Source organism: Syngnathus acus, chromosome 6 (genome assembly GCF_901709675.1).
Source record: "Syngnathus acus chromosome 6, fSynAcu1.2, whole genome shotgun sequence".
NCBI lineage: Eukaryota > Metazoa > Chordata > Actinopteri > Syngnathiformes > Syngnathidae > Syngnathus > Syngnathus acus.
The window spans coordinates 13,819,574-13,836,285 of NC_051092.1; the positions used below are offsets into that span (position 1 = coordinate 13,819,574).

The following is a 16,712-nucleotide window of genomic DNA, read 5'->3' on the forward strand; positions in this document are numbered from 1 at the left end:
CATTTTATTTAGGTAACTGTTGTACTATCATAAAGGGGAGTAATTATTTGTGCGTCTGCTTCATAGTACCAGGGAATAAATAAAATGTATAAATGTAGAAATAAAAAACAAATATATGGCAACACCTACTGGGTAGACCGGTGCAGTCTGTGAACATGCTCCTTGGTGATGCCTATACAAATAATGACTTCATGTGTTCATTATTGTGTGACAAATGACAACAAAGTGCAAGAGCGTCTGATTCCATTTCAGCACGTCCGCTCTAATTTGATGATGCATGTCGTGAGGATGTGAGGGGCTGTCTTTCTGGAACACACTGTCCCCATTAGGGAAGGTGCAGTCCATAAAGTAACTCACAATAACAATAATGGAAGGGTATAGTGAGACACAAATGGGCTAAATGTTGCATATTAACTATAGTCAATAAATCTTAAATAGTCTGCCCTTGTTTTTTTTTCTACAGCACATCAGGTATTCATAGTATTAGTAAAAGTAGTATACAAATATAATATGTAATGTATATTATTTAGTAATATTTCTGAATAAGAGGTTCAACAAAAACGAAAATATTTCCAAAATTTGATGTACTAGTAAAAAAGTGCACATTTAGCCATCTCTAATTACAATTTGCTGTTGACTAGTAGTATTATTGTGACATTAATTTTCACAAATGTTATGATTATTGTTTGGGATGAAATAAAACTTTATTTTGAAGTGTTAATAACGGCTTTATTGTCGTATCTGTTTACACAAAAGGGGCAAAACATCTCTTCTGCTAGGTAGACGCACTAATGTCGCTATCTGAATTTGTTATTTTCTGAACCACGTAGTCTGCGCATGTGCAAACGTGAGCCCCCCCCCCCCCCCCCCGCATCCCCCCTCCCCTGCACTACTGAAGTTGCTCCGCTGCGAGCATTTTAGTGATTGGGGGACCTCCAAGCTGCACACAGGAGCGCGGAGGTTCGCTTTCGAGGAAAAATGAGACTGCACTGTGGATAAATGGCGAACTTTAAGATGAAAGTGTTGCTAATTTTGGTTTCCTTTCTGCATTCACCAAGTAAGTGTTTTGTTTCTCGTGTGCGCACGGAAGGGAATGTTGCGTCCATCCTTGTTGGCTGTCTGATTATTCCATGTGGGGGGTTTTTATGCGAGCGAGCTGAAACAACTTGCTATTCATGTTCATATATTGCATAGAGTATTTTCTATGATTTTAAAAAAAAAAATGCTTCTAAGGTTTTCGTCCCCTCCAGTTGTAATGCAAAAAAATGATCTCTTTAAAAAAAAAAAAACCAATCCCACGCTATATCCATCATTTGCTTGGATAACGCAGATGGAGAAATATGTTTGTACTACATAAAAATTGGGACTCATAATGGTTATCTGGATATATGGGACATTTTATGGCCTTTTTAGACAGGTACATGGAAGTAGCTTGCTTTCAATTTGTTTTGTGTTATCATTATATTGACTAACGATCCCAAACTAATGATGAAGTCTATTTTTTTTATATTACCTTTCATATGAGAGACACAAAGTACAAATACTTTACTTTCTGTACTGTGTGTAGACTTATTGCACTTATTACAATGTAGTACATTTGACGAATAGCCCATTGTAGATACATCATCAAGCAATTCCATCTAATGCTGTAATGATGGGAACACTGAAATAACCCAATATCTGATAAAGCAATTGTATCAACTATCAATCTGTCCCTAATGCTGCTTTCTCCTCCTCTAGGTGTTTTATGTTTCAGTGAGTTGTCGTTCATCACTGAGCCCAGTGATGTGACCGTTCTACCAGAGGACCCCGCTGTCATGGATTGCCAAGCTCACGGGCAGCCTCCAGTCACCATCAAGTGGCTGAAAAATGGTGTTCACTTGGCAGAAAGTGAGCACATCCAGCTTTTACCAAATGGCTCCTTGTACATACCAAAGATAAAGCATAGCAAGGAGGAGTCAGATGAAGGATTCTACCAGTGCCTCTCCAAAAACAAATTTGGAGCCATCCTCAGCCAAAGATCACGTCTGACTATCGCAAGTAAGTATTAGCCTCTTAAAAACTTCAGTGACATTAATATTCACTTTATGGTGTTAAACAATTTTTAAAACTAAGTCAAAAATAGTGTCTAAATATCCCACCAAAAATACTCTAAGCTTTCGTATGGCCAGCGGCATTGCATTGTGTTGGAGTTGTGTGTCATCGCTGAATGGTTGGCTACACAGAGGAATCTCTGAAAGGCCGTTTGCCTTTGGGCTTTGTTTGGAGTACCCCTGACCACCCCAGAAGAAAAGACTAGGTTGGGAGCACATTTGTTTGTCCACATATCAGTGGACAGGACAGCTGTGTCTGTTCAATGGGCCCGTTTCTGTCGCTTATTGGTTTGAGGATTATTTATATCGAGTGTCGCTAGCATAAATATAATGTTGACTTTGAAGACAGGAAGTTTACGGTAAACATCTACATCGACGACTTGCCATGTTTATGAGTTCTATTTTATAGAGGGGGGGAAAAATCGTAAATGTGCAGTTACAAGGCATTTACTATGCTGATTTGTTTATAGATGGTGTCTATTTAAAATAATTAGTTTTACTAATTTGAAAAAAAAAAAAAAAGACCACTAAAACCCCTAAAAGTCCAAGTTTAGTCCAGCGTCCAGTCTTTTGTGTGAGAAGAGGTTAAAGGTTTTGGTCATCTGTGGGCGTGGAGTTGGAGGATGCCCCCCCCCTCTCGCCGCTCGCCTTCTGTCCGGAGGTCCTGGGGTTCAGAGGTCAGCGTAGAAGGCCTTTGTGATGTCACATGGCTGCTGTGACTGGGCTGGCCCGCCGCGTCGGCTCCCAGGACACGAGTCCTTTCACTGGATCGACCCCAGTGTTGCCCTGTCAGGCAGAGGCCTTTTGTTGAACGTGGGACACTTTCTCTTGTGAATGAACATGGCCAGTACGCCACAGTGAGTGATTATGGCCTTCTCAAAACCATCCAGGGAGGCTTTTTGCTAGCACTCTTTTGAGCACATGAGCACTTTCATCATAATTCCTCATCCAACACAGGGTGTCAGAATGTGAAAATAAAGAGCATGTTGATAGATGATACAAGCAACATCACAAACACAACAATTCGTTGAATTTAGCTTTGACCTCTTAAGAGAAACTTACGCACTGTAAAGGTAAATTATCTCAGGCCAATTTAAGGGAAATGATGTCTTAAAACTAGCATGTTATTTGTGCATGAAATTAGGTTGTAAATTACAAGGTTCCCCCTTTAATTTGGTTTTCCCAAAGCTGGGGATTTCAATGTGGGGTTTCAGTGGGGAGAATGGGCTATTGATTTTCTTTAACATGATATTGACTTGTTTCTTGCGTGTGCGGGGGAAGGGGAAGACTTATCACCTTAATGAGTGAAGGTCATTGGTAATATTTTAAGGAGGGCCCCTTCCACATTAATGCAAATTAGGGGTTTTGTGCTAGTTAGAGATGAAAAGGCCTCAGATCAGATGGAGCACATTGACCACACTTAATGAAAATTTAGCTTAACCCGAGAAGTTGATCAAAGTCAAAAATGTATACAGCCATGAGTTGATTATTTGGTTTTTCTACTTCTATTCAGGTATTTCAGAGTTTTTGTTCCACCCATTGCCTACGGAGGTGACTGCGGGCTCGGTGGCCCGATTCTCATGTGGAGTCACGTCCCGACCTCCTGCAACCATCACCTGGGAGTTTAACCAAAGCACACTGCCGCTACAAACGGACAGGTTGATACCGTCAGTTAGCCTTGAGTCATTTCGCATGCAGTCATGATACAAGGAAAAGTAATAGAGCAACTTGATAGTTAGCCAAGTTTGACCCAAGTGATGATTTGTTTGTGTGCAGAATCACAGTTCTGCCCAGTGGAGTCCTTCAGATCCACAATGTACAAGCGAAGGACGCCGGGCAATATCGATGTGTTGCAACTAACATCGGAAGTCGGCAGAAGAGTCGAGAGGCAAAGCTGACAGTCAGCCAAGGTGAAGAAATGACACTAACTTGTTTGAATCATTCATGGATGGAACTTGTTTAGAAAGATTATTATTATTATTATTATTATTATTATTATTATTATTATTATTATTATTATTATCCATCTATTATTATTATCCATCCATTATTATTATGATTAGTATTATTATTATTATTATTAGTATTATTATTATATTTCTTTAATTAAAGGTGCGGACACTAAAACCCGTCAGAGGCCCAAAATCATCGCCGGACCTCAGAACATGACAGTTTCTCTCCACCAAACGGCGGTGCTGGAGTGCTTAGCCACTGGAAACCCCTGGCCTATCATTTCGTGGAGTCGCGCTGATAGTAAACCCATCGATGTATACAAAGCCAAAGTGTTGGGCAACGGGAACTTGGTTATTAGCGACATCAATTCGAAGCACAGTGGAGTCTACCTCTGCAGAGCCACGACCCCCGGAACCCGCAATTTCACCATAGCTGCTGCCAACCTCACTGTCCAAGGTACAACCTTGCGATTTGATGATAAAATTTGTCAAACTTACCTCATTCCTTGTAAATCTTTCTTTTCAGTACCACCATCGATCGTTGAGCGGCCCGAGAGCCAGACCCGTCCAAGAGCCGGTACCGCCCGTTTTATTTGCCAAGCCGAAGGGATCCCCCCACCCCGCATTAGCTGGCTAAAGAACGGCGAAGAGGTTCATTTAAACGGACGGATTAAGATGTACAACAGGTATTCAAGACAGATTTATTACACAAATTGGCCAAAGGCTTTCGTGTCTTGTATTGATTGTGTGCTATTTTTCTTCCTCCCACAGTAAACTGGTGATCACCCAGATCATCCCAGAGGACGATGCCATCTATCAGTGCATAGCAGAGAGTGAAGAGGGCTCTGTGCTGTCTTTGGCTCGACTTATTGTAGTCATGTCAGAGGACAGGCCCAGCGCTCCCAGGAACATCCACGCCGAGACCATCTCGAGCTCGGCCATTTTGTTGGCGTGGGAGAGACCGCTGTACAATGCTGACAAAGTCATAGCCTACTCCATCCATTATATGAAAGCCGAAGGTGAGACCAAGATGGCTGAGAAAAAATGTCAAGTTGATGAGTGTGTTATGTGATGCGCTGTCCTTGGAAAGGCAATTTCTTGTTGCTGTCCATTGACAACGGCAGTTTTTTTAAGAGGCTTTGAAAGCCATTGTGCACTCGCTCTTTGTACTGAAAAGTAAAGATACCGTTTAGAGTCTTGTAGAACTGTATGTTAGTTTGACTTTTTCTATTCAGTAGAAAGAAAAAAAAGTTCTTATACAACAGCAATTATTGTGCTGGTTTACAAAAGCACAATAACATTTATACCATTTTTTATTTTTTCAAAACCTAACCCGTTCTCCACCGCACGTCAGGTCTGAACAACGAGGAATACCAAGTTGTGATTGGCAACGACACAACCAGTTATATTATTGATGACCTAGAGCCTGCTAGGAATTACAGCTTCTACATCGTGGCTTACATGCCAATGGGAGCCAGTCGTATGTCTGATCAAGTCAGTCAACACACCCTGGAGGATGGTAAGCTTTGAGACTCCCAGCATTCCTTGCAGTAAATCACTCTGACGCTTTAGTTAAAGTCAATGTAAATCTTGTGTGTACACAACACCTTTAGAGTGGGAACATGGGGGGGGGGATTTTGCCATTTTCCATTGCTAGTCATTGAGTAGAAAATTCAACTAAGACTGTTCAGAGTTAGACCGCCATGTTCATACTTTCACATTTTATTTTCCAGTGCCTCTGCGTACACCAGAGCTACGTCTGATAAGCCGCAACTCGACAGACATCCAGGTGAGCTGGCAGCAGCTTCCCTCCAAAGTGAGCCGCGGTCGGGTGTCAGCGTACAGGTTGTCGTACCGCACGGCCGCAGACAACACGGTCATCTCCGTGGAGCTGCCTCAGAATACTACAGAGTATCTCCTGGAGGGCCTCCAGCCCGACATCATCTACCTGCTCCGCATGGCCGCAGCCACCCGAATGGGTTGGTGTGAGCCCTCAGCGTGGACGTCCCACCGTACGCCCAAGACATCCAGTCGCAAAGGTAAAGTTGCGTTGGCGTAGAAAGAAAATTTTAAACGCTCTGTGTTAATGCTTTTATATGTGATTTTTTTTCGGCGTCACGTAAAAGGTTCAATAAGAAAACCATAAAATCCCAATTTGCTTTTTGGAAGGTCCTTCTTCAGGACCATCTTGTGTTTGGAGTTTGTTCTCGTAGCATTGTCCCGGAGCTTTTGTATTGGTTACTCTGGAACCTTTGGCCTCGGCTGTCAGTGATGTAAGCGCGGCCTTAGTCACGGGTCATAAAGAGAGGCCCTCCGGCGTCTGTGTGTGTTTGGGGAGGGGGGGGGGGGAGAATAGCTTCTTTTCACATCCTGGTGTCTTCTTCCAAGCTTTTTTTTTGCTACTGCGGCCTACATACGTTTGTGTTGATGAGCTGCCCAACAGTCCAAAGTGCTGAAGTATAGTAAAATAATCGAAGCCGCTTTCCTCTCGTGTTTATTTAATCAAATACACCAAAAACGATAATGCTGCATTGCATCCGTTTCTTGCGGTCAAATCTCCCTGCTCTTTTCTTATAAGAGTGAATGCGTATTGATCTCATGGCTCCTCTCTGTGCCCTCTCAGTGCCCTCAGCCCCTATTCTTCAACTTGAGCCGCTTAACTGCACTTCCATTGTGGCGCGCTGGCAAACCGCCCCGGAGACGGAGGCTGTCCTTGGCTATCGCTTGCGTTACCATGAGGAAAGTCAACCGGAACAGCCCGTCATCCAGCTGCAAGCTCAGACCTACACCTACACCATCAGCGGCCTTGGTAAGCGTGGACGCAGCTGATAACATTAGCATACGTCTGCCGTGTCCGTTGGGTGCAGCATTTGCATTTACGCCCGCAACACAGATCAATGTGAGCTGACCGCTCTCGTTTGCTTGCACTATTGAGTGGGATCAGGCTCCCCAGGTTAGAGGTCAGTGTCCAGATGTCCCTCCCACCACCGTTTCCCATCCAGTGACTTGCATAATTACCCCTGGCTATTGTGCTGTGTTCAGAGCCAGACCTGCTTTACCAGATTTTAGCCACCTCCCCCTTTTTAGCTGGACCGCGACACACATGCAACAGACCCTTGGGATTGGTCAGAACTGGACAGGACCACTGACCTTTAACCGTGAGACAGCAGTCTCAAATTAGTGCCCTGCCCCCAATGCTAGTCTGTGCTGTCCATATAGAAAAATAAAATAATAATAATGCTGATTAAAATAAAATTCAGCTTTATGTGAATCACCAAGCAAGGTTGCTTGATTCTCTTTTACTTGATCTGCTAAAATATGAAACCCTTATATTTATCAGCTTTTAAAATGTAAATAGGCTAGAAATGTAGCTGTTGTGCACAACTTTGAAGCCATGCTTGCTCCAAGTTGAAAGCTACAACAAGGACACCAGGAAAAGTGTGAGAGGGGAAACAAAACCCCCCCCCCCCGTCCTAGAGTCCTGCACCCAGATTCCGTCTGTTCTATCTTGGCCTGACCCGGTGACCCAAGTCAACCCCCCTCCGGTCCCATGGGCCTCGGCTCCCGGCAGCTGAAGGTTGCCCTTCCGCCCAGCCCCCACAAGAGACCTGGACACCCGCCTTCCATGGTCAATACCCATAAGCTGACCTTTCACACTGGAAGGCATAAAACTAATCTTAACACTACCCCAAAATGCCCTGATTTAGGAGCCCTAGCAACGGTGTATTTAGGTTCAAACATGTCAAAGACTGATCTTTTGGATGTCTCAAAGTTTCTCATTTTATTTCCAAAACATCAGTCAACAACGTAGGATTTAGCGGATTTTTAGTTTCGAATAAATTCGGTTTGATTGATAAGTTTGAGCTTACAAGCATTTTTTTCTAAGGGTTTGTTGGTCATGCTCTTGTTACATGGCAACAAATGATAATTACAGGTTGGGGTGACATAGGAGACCATGCATTGTCCATGCATGGGGGGGTTACCAGTTATGACCCCCACACTTTGCCCTCTAGTGCTTGCCTTCTTTGAAACTTGCCTCCACTTTAGGATGTTAAAACTAAAATATCTTTTATGTCTTCCAGATCCCAGGCGAAGATATCGTATCAAGATCCTGGCTTTTAGTCAAGCTGGAGACGGCTATGAGACAGACCAAGCCATCAGTACCCCTGGATGTGTCTGTGAGTCCATTTTCCACTTTGAAATCTCTCCTGTTTACATTTGTAGTCATGTTGTCGCTTTGGCTATCTACAGCGGCAAGAGACCAAATGGCAGCCACCCCTCCATCGCCTAATCATGTGACTATCTTGGCCAGTAATTCCTCTGAAGTTTCTTTACGTTGGAGCCGTCCCACTTTCCCGTCTGGGAAGGCCGTCAGCTACACTGTCCGTTACACGATTGTGGGCACACACAATGCATCCGCCGTACGCTACCTCCAAACGTAAGCTAGCAAACAATCTCACATATCAAATAATTTCCTTTGCTGAAGATAATGAAGTGTTTTGGATTTTGAGGGTTGTTGTTTATATCCCCCCCAGCACCCAAGAAAATGCGGCCATGCAAACTTTAGAGCCAAATACTCGCTATGAGTTTGTGGTACGCCTTCACGTGGATCAGATGTCGAGCCCTTGGAGCCATGTGGTTTATCATCGCACAAAACCAGCAGGTTGATCAACATACAAAGTAACCTGAGATATATTCCCCAGCAAATATTTGATTTCTTCATGCTTTTTTCCGCAGCTCCGAGACGACCACCTACAGGAGTGAGACTAACTCTGATCGAGGATGACACGGCGTTGGTATCGTGGAAGGAGCCCGCCGAGGCCAACGTGGTGGTTACACATTACACCATACTTTACGCTTCCCAAACATCCTGGATGGCCGGACGCTGGCAGATAATTCAAAGAGAGGGTGAGCAGTGTCCCACAAAAAAAAACCACAATCCTCCATATTTAGATATTTGTGTCCTTTTTTTATTTACATCCTCTCTCAACTCTCCCTTTTTGTATTCCGCCCGCTAATGTCTGCTTCTTGTACCATGACTAGGAAGCCACACAATGGCTCTTCTGGAGAAGCTCGAACCAGGTAATGTCTACCTGGTGAAGATCTCTGCCTCCAACCAGGTGGGGGACGGGCCTTTTTCGGACATCGTCGAGCTGGTTATGAAACGTGGAAATGTCCAACGCAGCAAAAACGCCTGGCGCTCGGATACTTTTCAGCATACCGCAGGTGAGTAACAGAAGAGTCACTCGTTTAAAATATTTGAATAAAAAATATATAATCTTGTTGATTTTTTTTTTTCAGTCTTCTCAGATGGTCTTTACCACATAGACCAGAGATCCATGACTGGTATCATCGTTGGCGTTAGCATCGCCTTGGCCTGTATTGTAATGTGTGCCTTGATCCTCATCAGTAAAGGGAGACCAAGGTACCGTTTTTTTCCGTGTATAATGCGCAAAATTTAACTAATTTATTGTCCTAAAATCTGGGGTGCGCATTATACATGGGTACAAATTTTTTTTAATTTTTTTTTTTTAAATTTTTTTTTTTTTTTTTTTTTTTTTTTTAAGAAAATCATGGTACAACAAAACCAACAACAGGACTGACCGACAATAGTGTGTTTGTACTGTGCTCTGGTCATTTCGTCAAAGAAGGGATAATAGTCCTCTTCTCTTCTTGACTGACAATGAATGTGATAGTTTAATACAATCAGCAAATAACAAAATGCGTATTACAGGTAATATTTTACTTCACAACACTTTGCCATGTTCCTTTCGTCTCTGCTGTTCACTTCAAACACGCTCCATACGAACGCAATGCTCTCGTATCAGACGCTTGCTCGATCACCTGCTCGTTTGCTGTCACAATGTACCCTACACAAATCCGAAACATTTGTTGCGGCTCCGAGTCACGACGAGGGGCAAGTTTTGGTTTCCAAGGGTGTTTTTATTCCTCTTCAACGTCTCTCCCATACAGAGCCGCCTTTTTCACATGTCCGCACGTCACTTTCCTCTCTTTTCATCTGATCGCGGTGGTGCCTTTACGGGCAGTCGGAGAAATCAACGCCAACAAAAAAAAAATACATCCAGCCTAGTTAAGACCATACCAAAGACTATAAAAATGGGACCCATTGCCTCCCTGCGTGTGTGACGATCATTGGGACTTAAAAAAAAAAAAAAAAAAAAAAAAATTGGGTGCGTATTATACATGGGTACAGGCTTTTTTCCAGCATCAACATGCCATTTTTAGGGTGCGTATTATACATGGGGGCGCATTATACACGGAAAAAAACGGTACTTGTTTTCATCACTGTGGATCTACAAAGTGGTTTAATTTTCAATAACTGGAATTTTTAGGTGTATTATTTTTTTTCCAGGAAATCTTCTAACCACAAGGTTGTTGCTGTGCCGCCTGGCGAAGGCTTGTCTTTGCCTCACGAGCGCCACGTCGAGAACGCTGAGGCTCTCATTCCCGTGATGAGTACCGACTTCATAGATGCCAAAGTAAGAATAGACCTAAAAAAGTTATAATTTAAAAACAGTAGAATTCTAATTCTGTCATGTGTTTTAGGGTGGATCTAATATAATGATAAATAGCGCGGGTCCTGTCATGAGCAAAAATCAAAGCAAGAAGTGGCTTCTTTTTAACAGAGATGTCAGCACACCAACTGAGATTGATGTAAGTGTTGCGACATCATACTCTCATTCGTCTTAAAAAAAAGTTTGACATCTATTTGGGTTTTTTTTAAGGTTGAAGGGCGGGTCCATTTGTATGAAGCTGGCAAAACCGTTCTACACTATGAGGAGCATTTAGGCGGCGCGCCTCTGCCTCCATCATCTCGGGAGATCATCTTCGGACCTTTCCACACCGAGACCTCGCAAAGCAGCGAGAGCAGCCAAGAGACGGGAGACTCCGGACATTGCTCCAACGAGGAAAGCAATGAAGATATGAGCAATCCGTCGACCAGTCAAAGCTCCAAAACAGAAACTCCGGATAATGCAGATGTAGCCGAGCCGAAGGCGTCTTTCCGGGTAGAAAAGCAGAAGTGTGTTTGCTACCATATCTCCACCCCGGATGATGCTCGGTCCGGCTGCGCTTCGGGCGTCAGCTAGCACTCCGTTTTTCACCCGGCTCCACAAATGACCATTTCTACCTCGTTTGCTTCCTGGTTTGAGCCCTCTGCTTATTTCCTGGGGCACAAGGGAACAGGAAGTCAGCTGCTGTGAAGGAGGAAATGAGGATTTTCTTCAGATCTACCTCAGGATTTTGTATGAATGTTGGTCCCAACATTTTCTTTCATTTTTTTTTTTTTTTCCTTCTCGCTGTTCTACCTGTTGGTCTTTGTGGCATCGTCTGTCCTAAACCAAAACTCACCCATGATGAATGTTTGAAAAAATATGCTGTGATACATTTGGTCATATTTAATTTGTTTTCCATTGGACCTTGATTGTCTACCTCAGTTTTTGTCTCATCATGGCTACCTCCAAATGGTGTGCGTTTTTGTGGTTGAAAGAGCTTTTGTTTCCCATTGCTTGTCTTTTTTCCCCCCCCAACCTTTTGTGTGGTTGACTCGAGAAAAAAAAACAAGTGCATTAGATATTGTCAAACCGTTTGGGTTGTACGAGATGTTGGACATTTCCAGTGCACTGAACTCAAAGCTTTAACACGGCCTTAATACTGCAACGGGCCTTGCATACTCGATCCAAAGACAGGAACATTTGTACCCAAAGACTTTGTCATAATAGGCAACCAAAAATACAGTAGAAGTACATGAAGGGTGTCTTTGCCAAAAATCCACTTCTGTGCCATTGATGTACATTTTTCTCCGAATGGTGCTTTTTCTCGGTGTAAACTTTAGTCTGGTGAAAGCTTTAGCGCAAGTTCTCGTGGCTTGTGTTCCGTTTGCCTTTTGAGACCATTGCTAAGTGCAGCGGTGACGCCGATGCTATTATCCAAAGAGTTGTCTGCTTCCTCACATGGGTGTGGCTTTTCATTCAGTTGATCCTTGGCAAGATTAGGTGGACACTATTGATTGATCCTGTGTGTCTTGTCAGTGATAGATGATGGTATTTATTCTTTGGGCACACATTGTCGAATACTGACCCACCCCCCCATGTGATGTATGGGGGTTTGTTATCAACGCCTCCATGATATGTGGTGTTCAGATGTGACAAAGAAGGATTCTGACTATCAAAATGGAAGCCCAGTGTGTGTGAAGAGCAACATAATCAATTTTTCTATCTTTGTAATACAAATTATCTTAACCAAAGAAGCTTTAAGTCTCTAATTTAGTGATTTTCTTTGGGTTCATTTACACAATTTGAATTTAAATGTGCTATATTTCTATTCAGTTTTGATTTGTAGAAAGGCATTTTACAACATGTTTTTTTTTACTTGAGATTGCAAAACTGATCTTATTTCACCTTAATGAGAATTAGGTCGGAACCTTTACTTGAGATGGTCCTTTGAGTATTTGTCCTAGTTTCAGTATGGCATTTCCCCAAGTTCATATTGTCAATGTCATGCTCAGAGTTTTTCCTGTGTTCTTCATTACTATAATTACAAATGTTGACATGAATGCCACAGATAAATTTGCTGACTTGACTCAGGTGCCAAATTTAGATTTAGTGAGTAGTCTTGACTGTTAATTTAAATGATCTTTTCCCTGATTTCCATGCTTTTGAATACCAAAATACTCCTTTTAACCCAAAGAGTGCAACAAAACAAAGTATTTTATGGGTTGGAATGTTGCAACCGACTTTTTGATACTCTCAAGATTATTGCAGACGATAAATAAAATTGTTCTTGGGAAAAAAACATCTTGTTGTTTCCTTGTCTACTTGATATACTTTATAACCGTTTGAAAGCTTAAATAGATTTGAATGTATGTCGTATTATAGTAGCACATCTGTCTCGGTGTGATTAACAGTTGTTGAGCTAAATATGTCCAGCAGGGGGCAGTACATTTTAGCATCAACACTTTCAGTGACTGCCAAAGCGGAAGTAGAAAGAAGTGTCCGGTCTTGTTGTTGTCACGCGTAGCTCGCCGCACCTCTGGCGTGAAGATGCGCATCGAAAAGTGTTATTTCTGCTCGGGTCCGGTGTACCCAGGACATGGAGTTATGTTTGTACGAAATGACTGCAAGGTATGTCACATTTTTGTTCGTCAATAATCAAGTAATTTAGCGTTTGAACGTTCTGTCCGTCGTCTGTGGTGGGCTAATGCTAACGTGTTCACGTGGATGAGAGTGACGGAACATTCTCTTCTAAATTTGAGCGAAAACAAACATAATAAAGACTGATAAGGAGGAGATTGATTTGGACCTGTCTTAATGTGGATTTTTTGTGGGCTGTTAACCTTAGTTCTTGCCACGGTATTGTTTTGATGCGGCCCAGGCACTTAACAAACGGAAGCTACTTGCGTATTGGCATTTCACGTGGAGTGAGCGCCCCCTAAAGGTTAACTAGTGGAACTTACCCTGACGGCTTAACGTTACTGCAGCAAAATCACACCCAAATAATATCAAAACCATGTAAAAACCATAAGAGTAGCTTCACTGTGATATTTATGCTCCTAAAAGAAGTCTGTTTTTTTCTGACTGTTTCCCCGCACACAATTTTAGACCTTCAGATTCTGCAAATCAAAATGCCACAGGAATTTCAAGAAGAAGCGTAACCCCAGAAAGACCAGATGGACCAAAGCATTCCGTAAGGCAAATGGAAAGGAATTGACAGTGGTAAGTTAGTATTTTAAAAAAATACTATGCAAGTGTAGCATGATTCTTTCATCATCCATTGTGTGTGTTTTTCAGGATAACTGTTTGGAGTTTGAGAAACGCAGAAATACTCCTGTTAAATATAACCGGGAGATATGGGATAAGACAGGTATGGCACTTTTTTGGGAAGAAAATTTTGAATGACTGACACATTCTTGCTTCATTTTTGATAGCTCTTCTGTTCGATTGGACAAGAATATTTTATCTGTGCCAATTAACATTTGTGTGTCCATTTTACAGTGGAAGCAATAAAGAAGGTGGAAGAAATAAAACGAAAACGGCAGGCCAGATACATCATGAACAGGTGGGCACTTGTTAATTGTCAGACGTTAATGTCATTTATCGGACTTTTCTTTTGTACTTTTCCTATCCAACTTAAAATGAAATCGAGCATTGCGTGTTCTCTCCACTTTTCAGATTAAAGAAGGGCAAAGAATTGGAAAAGGAAGAGGTCATCAAGGAAGTGAAGAAGAATATTCACCTCATCAAAGCTCCACACGCAGGTACATTTTCAGTTGAAGTATTGAAAACTCTTTTGGGATAAAGCCCAGATTGACTCGCTGTTGTATTTAGTCAAATCGAGACAAATCGTTTGTTTGTCTTTACAGGAAAACCCAAACAAATGGAGGAGAAAATGACGCAGAAATTACAAGAGGATGTGGAGATGGGAGAAGAGGACATTTAAATGTGCTGGTTTTGTGTGACTACAATTATTTCTACAAAAGAAATACTTCCTCCCTTGGATTCACTTTTAAGTGCTGTACACTTGCTCTTATGTGTATGCGTTAGTTCATTCTACCCTTTGCATAACATTACCATAACTTTATTGCAGAAAAGACAACAAACGACAGAATAAACACTTTTCATTGTAAAAAAACAAGCATTGGTGCTGTTTCATTTTTTTGTGTGTGTGTGTGTTTAACAGTTGTCATGATGATGGTCACATTCTACTACTGCACATATCTTTAAAAGCAGAAATTACAAATGTTTCCACACATTATAATTCAGTTTTAGACCCCATCACTATGTTGACGTGATGCTAACAATTTTATTTTATTGCACTAGTTCTTATCGGGCAGTTCAATTTAAGTAACGGGTCGATAGAAAAGATCAAACGATGGACGCTCGGGTTATTGGAGTCTCTGGGATCGATTGCGTAACCTTGCAGCCCATCAGGCGTCAGCATATAAGGCGGTTGCTTCCCTTGCTACTGCTGTAGTAAAGGGACACTTCCGCCTCCTCAGGGTCCAACGTCTGTCTAGTTTTTACAATGAGCACAATGTCCGACGAGGCCGAAGGAACGAAAGCATTGGAAGAACAGGTAATATCTTTGTTTTGGTTAAATAAAATATTTGATCAGGGTATGGTGTTTAGGCCTCCGTAGTTGGGCTTTCACGGCTAGTGCAACCAAAGGGATGCTATTGCCAAGTTAGTAAAATCAGTTAGCTGGCAACTTTATAAAGAAAAAATCCAAATGGAAACAATTCCACCGTGATGCTACGCGTACCACTTGCCATTCATAAATGGTGGTGTCCGTTATTGTTCCAAATGCCGCGTGTCGAATGTGCTTGGCAGGTAAAAACGCATTTCCTCGAAGAAATGTATGCATTTTTGAAAAGTAATTGCAAACACTTGCCATAATTGTTGTCGCCTTTAGATCTTTCTGTTGTGGATTTTGGTTTGAACTTCTCTTCATTTTACCATCGGTGTAGAAGTTTGACTTTATACTTGGTTTCAACAGGAAATGGATGATACAGTTGTTAGTCCAGAAAAAGCAGAGGCCAAATTGAAAGCCAGGTACGGCAGTCTTGGAGCCAAACCCGGAGGATCGGATTTCCTGAGAAAAAGACTTCAGAAAGGGGTTACTATCACAATTACAGCCCTCTATCTCATTAAATCAACATTTCAAGATCCTTGTTTTTGTTCACACAGCCCAAGTATTTTGATTCTGGAGACTACAACATGGCCCAGGACAAAATGAAGAAAAAGCAGTTGCCTTCAGCCCTGACGGAGAAGTCCGAGATCACCGGCGGTCACATCCCGACGCCTCAGGACCTGCCTCAGAGGAAGAGCACCATTGTGACAAGCAAACTGGCTAGCTGAACAGCTTTATTATCATTCCCACCTATAAGTAAAACATATTCCTGCTTTCAGATATGTGCCTCAGTTGAATCGTTTAAGGACAAATCCTCATGTGGAGTCATCCTTTTGTTTTATTCGTCAAAGGTTTTTCCTCACGCTTACATAACAGTCATTCTTTCAAAGTATTCACAGACCGGTTGCATACAATTGTTAATGGGTTTTGTTGACGATGGTCTGCGAAGACTTGAAGCGTGGTCTCCGGATCACCCAACTTCCCAAATGGCCTTAATTGAAGTAAACTGTATTTCTTTAGATTCGCTTGAGTCCTCTTGGAGTTTGACTTGAGTCGGTTTGGATTTTATTGAAGGAAGGTGTGCATGTGCCTTTTGTAAATAAAATGTTTTTTGCACAATATTCCTCTTTGTTGATTTATTGGTTGGTTTAGTGATGTTTTTGGGCTGTTGCTGGGCAACACAGGCTTGTTTAATTCCTCTGGAGTTGAGGTCTGGAGACTGGCTCGGCCACTCCAGATCTTTGAAATGCTTCTTTCATAGGGACCCACTCATTCGACCTCATGTTGGTCTCATCCACATGCAATTTTTTAGGTAAATCAAGGGCCGAACAAACAACTGTTAGTACGTAAAGTGTACCTGAAGTTATTGTGAGAACAAGTTAACTGTAAAATTGATTCCAAAATGTATCCTTTAATATTTGGGGGGGGAAATCAAACCTTATTACAACATTTGACATTTCTGTTTACTTTTGAGACTTTCAGGTCCTTTTTTGGCACAATGTTGAGTTTCCCTTTCGGG

The 16,712-nt window shown here is 42.2% G+C and overlaps 3 protein-coding genes across 3 annotated transcripts; all 3 read left to right on the plus strand.

Annotated features, from left to right (window-relative positions):
- The first annotated feature begins 892 nt into the window (after nt 1-892).
- LOC119123983 (protogenin B-like) lies at nt 893-12,861 on the plus strand. Its single transcript, XM_037253493.1, has 19 exons — nt 893-1,057; nt 1,741-2,040; nt 3,607-3,751; nt 3,870-4,003; nt 4,206-4,502; nt 4,572-4,731; nt 4,817-5,064; nt 5,400-5,564; nt 5,779-6,084; nt 6,669-6,854; nt 8,128-8,223; nt 8,297-8,483; nt 8,581-8,708; nt 8,783-8,953; nt 9,089-9,271; nt 9,347-9,470; nt 10,419-10,545; nt 10,613-10,720; nt 10,792-12,861. The coding sequence occupies exons 1-19, from the start codon at nt 1,000-1,002 to the stop codon at nt 11,152-11,154; spliced, it is 3,486 nt and encodes a 1,161-aa protein (XP_037109388.1). The 5' UTR covers nt 893-999; the 3' UTR covers nt 11,155-12,861.
- Nucleotides 12,862-13,021: 160 nt separating this feature from the next.
- Nucleotides 13,022-14,698, plus strand: rsl24d1 (ribosomal L24 domain containing 1). The gene is made up of 6 exons (XM_037253774.1): nt 13,022-13,188; nt 13,666-13,779; nt 13,855-13,927; nt 14,059-14,122; nt 14,236-14,321; nt 14,427-14,698. Exons 1-6 carry the CDS (start codon nt 13,108-13,110, stop codon nt 14,501-14,503), a joined length of 495 nt encoding a protein of 164 aa, XP_037109669.1. The 5' UTR covers nt 13,022-13,107; the 3' UTR covers nt 14,504-14,698.
- A 282-nt stretch (nt 14,699-14,980) lies between these two features.
- Nucleotides 14,981-16,300, plus strand: LOC119124098 (cAMP-regulated phosphoprotein 19-A-like). The gene is made up of 3 exons (XM_037253778.1): nt 14,981-15,139; nt 15,560-15,679; nt 15,751-16,300. Exons 1-3 carry the CDS (start codon nt 15,089-15,091, stop codon nt 15,919-15,921), a joined length of 342 nt encoding a protein of 113 aa, XP_037109673.1. The 5' UTR covers nt 14,981-15,088; the 3' UTR covers nt 15,922-16,300.
- The last annotated feature ends 412 nt before the right edge of the window (nt 16,301-16,712 follow it).

Bases quoted from the DNA above. Each gene is read 5' to 3' on its own strand.
- LOC119123983 (XM_037253493.1), top strand. From the start codon at position 1,000: ATGGCGAACTTTAAGATGAAAGTGTTGCTAATTTTGGTTTCCTTTCTG. The intron at 8,709-8,782 runs GTTGATCAACAT...TTTTTTCCGCAG, and splicing joins TCATCGCACAAAACCAGCAG to CTCCGAGACGACCACCTACA. The intron at 10,546-10,612 runs GTAAGAATAGAC...CATGTGTTTTAG, and splicing joins CCGACTTCATAGATGCCAAA to GGTGGATCTAATATAATGAT.
- LOC119124098 (XM_037253778.1), top strand. From the start codon at position 15,089: ATGAGCACAATGTCCGACGAGGCCGAAGGAACGAAAGCATTGGAAGAA. The intron at 15,140-15,559 runs GTAATATCTTTG...TGGTTTCAACAG, and splicing joins CGAAAGCATTGGAAGAACAG to GAAATGGATGATACAGTTGT. The intron at 15,680-15,750 runs GTTACTATCACA...TTGTTCACACAG, and splicing joins GAAAAAGACTTCAGAAAGGG to CCCAAGTATTTTGATTCTGG.
- rsl24d1 (XM_037253774.1), top strand. From the start codon at position 13,108: ATGCGCATCGAAAAGTGTTATTTCTGCTCGGGTCCGGTGTACCCAGGA. The intron at 13,189-13,665 runs GTATGTCACATT...ACACAATTTTAG, and splicing joins TTGTACGAAATGACTGCAAG to ACCTTCAGATTCTGCAAATC. The intron at 13,780-13,854 runs GTAAGTTAGTAT...TGTGTTTTTCAG, and splicing joins ATGGAAAGGAATTGACAGTG to GATAACTGTTTGGAGTTTGA.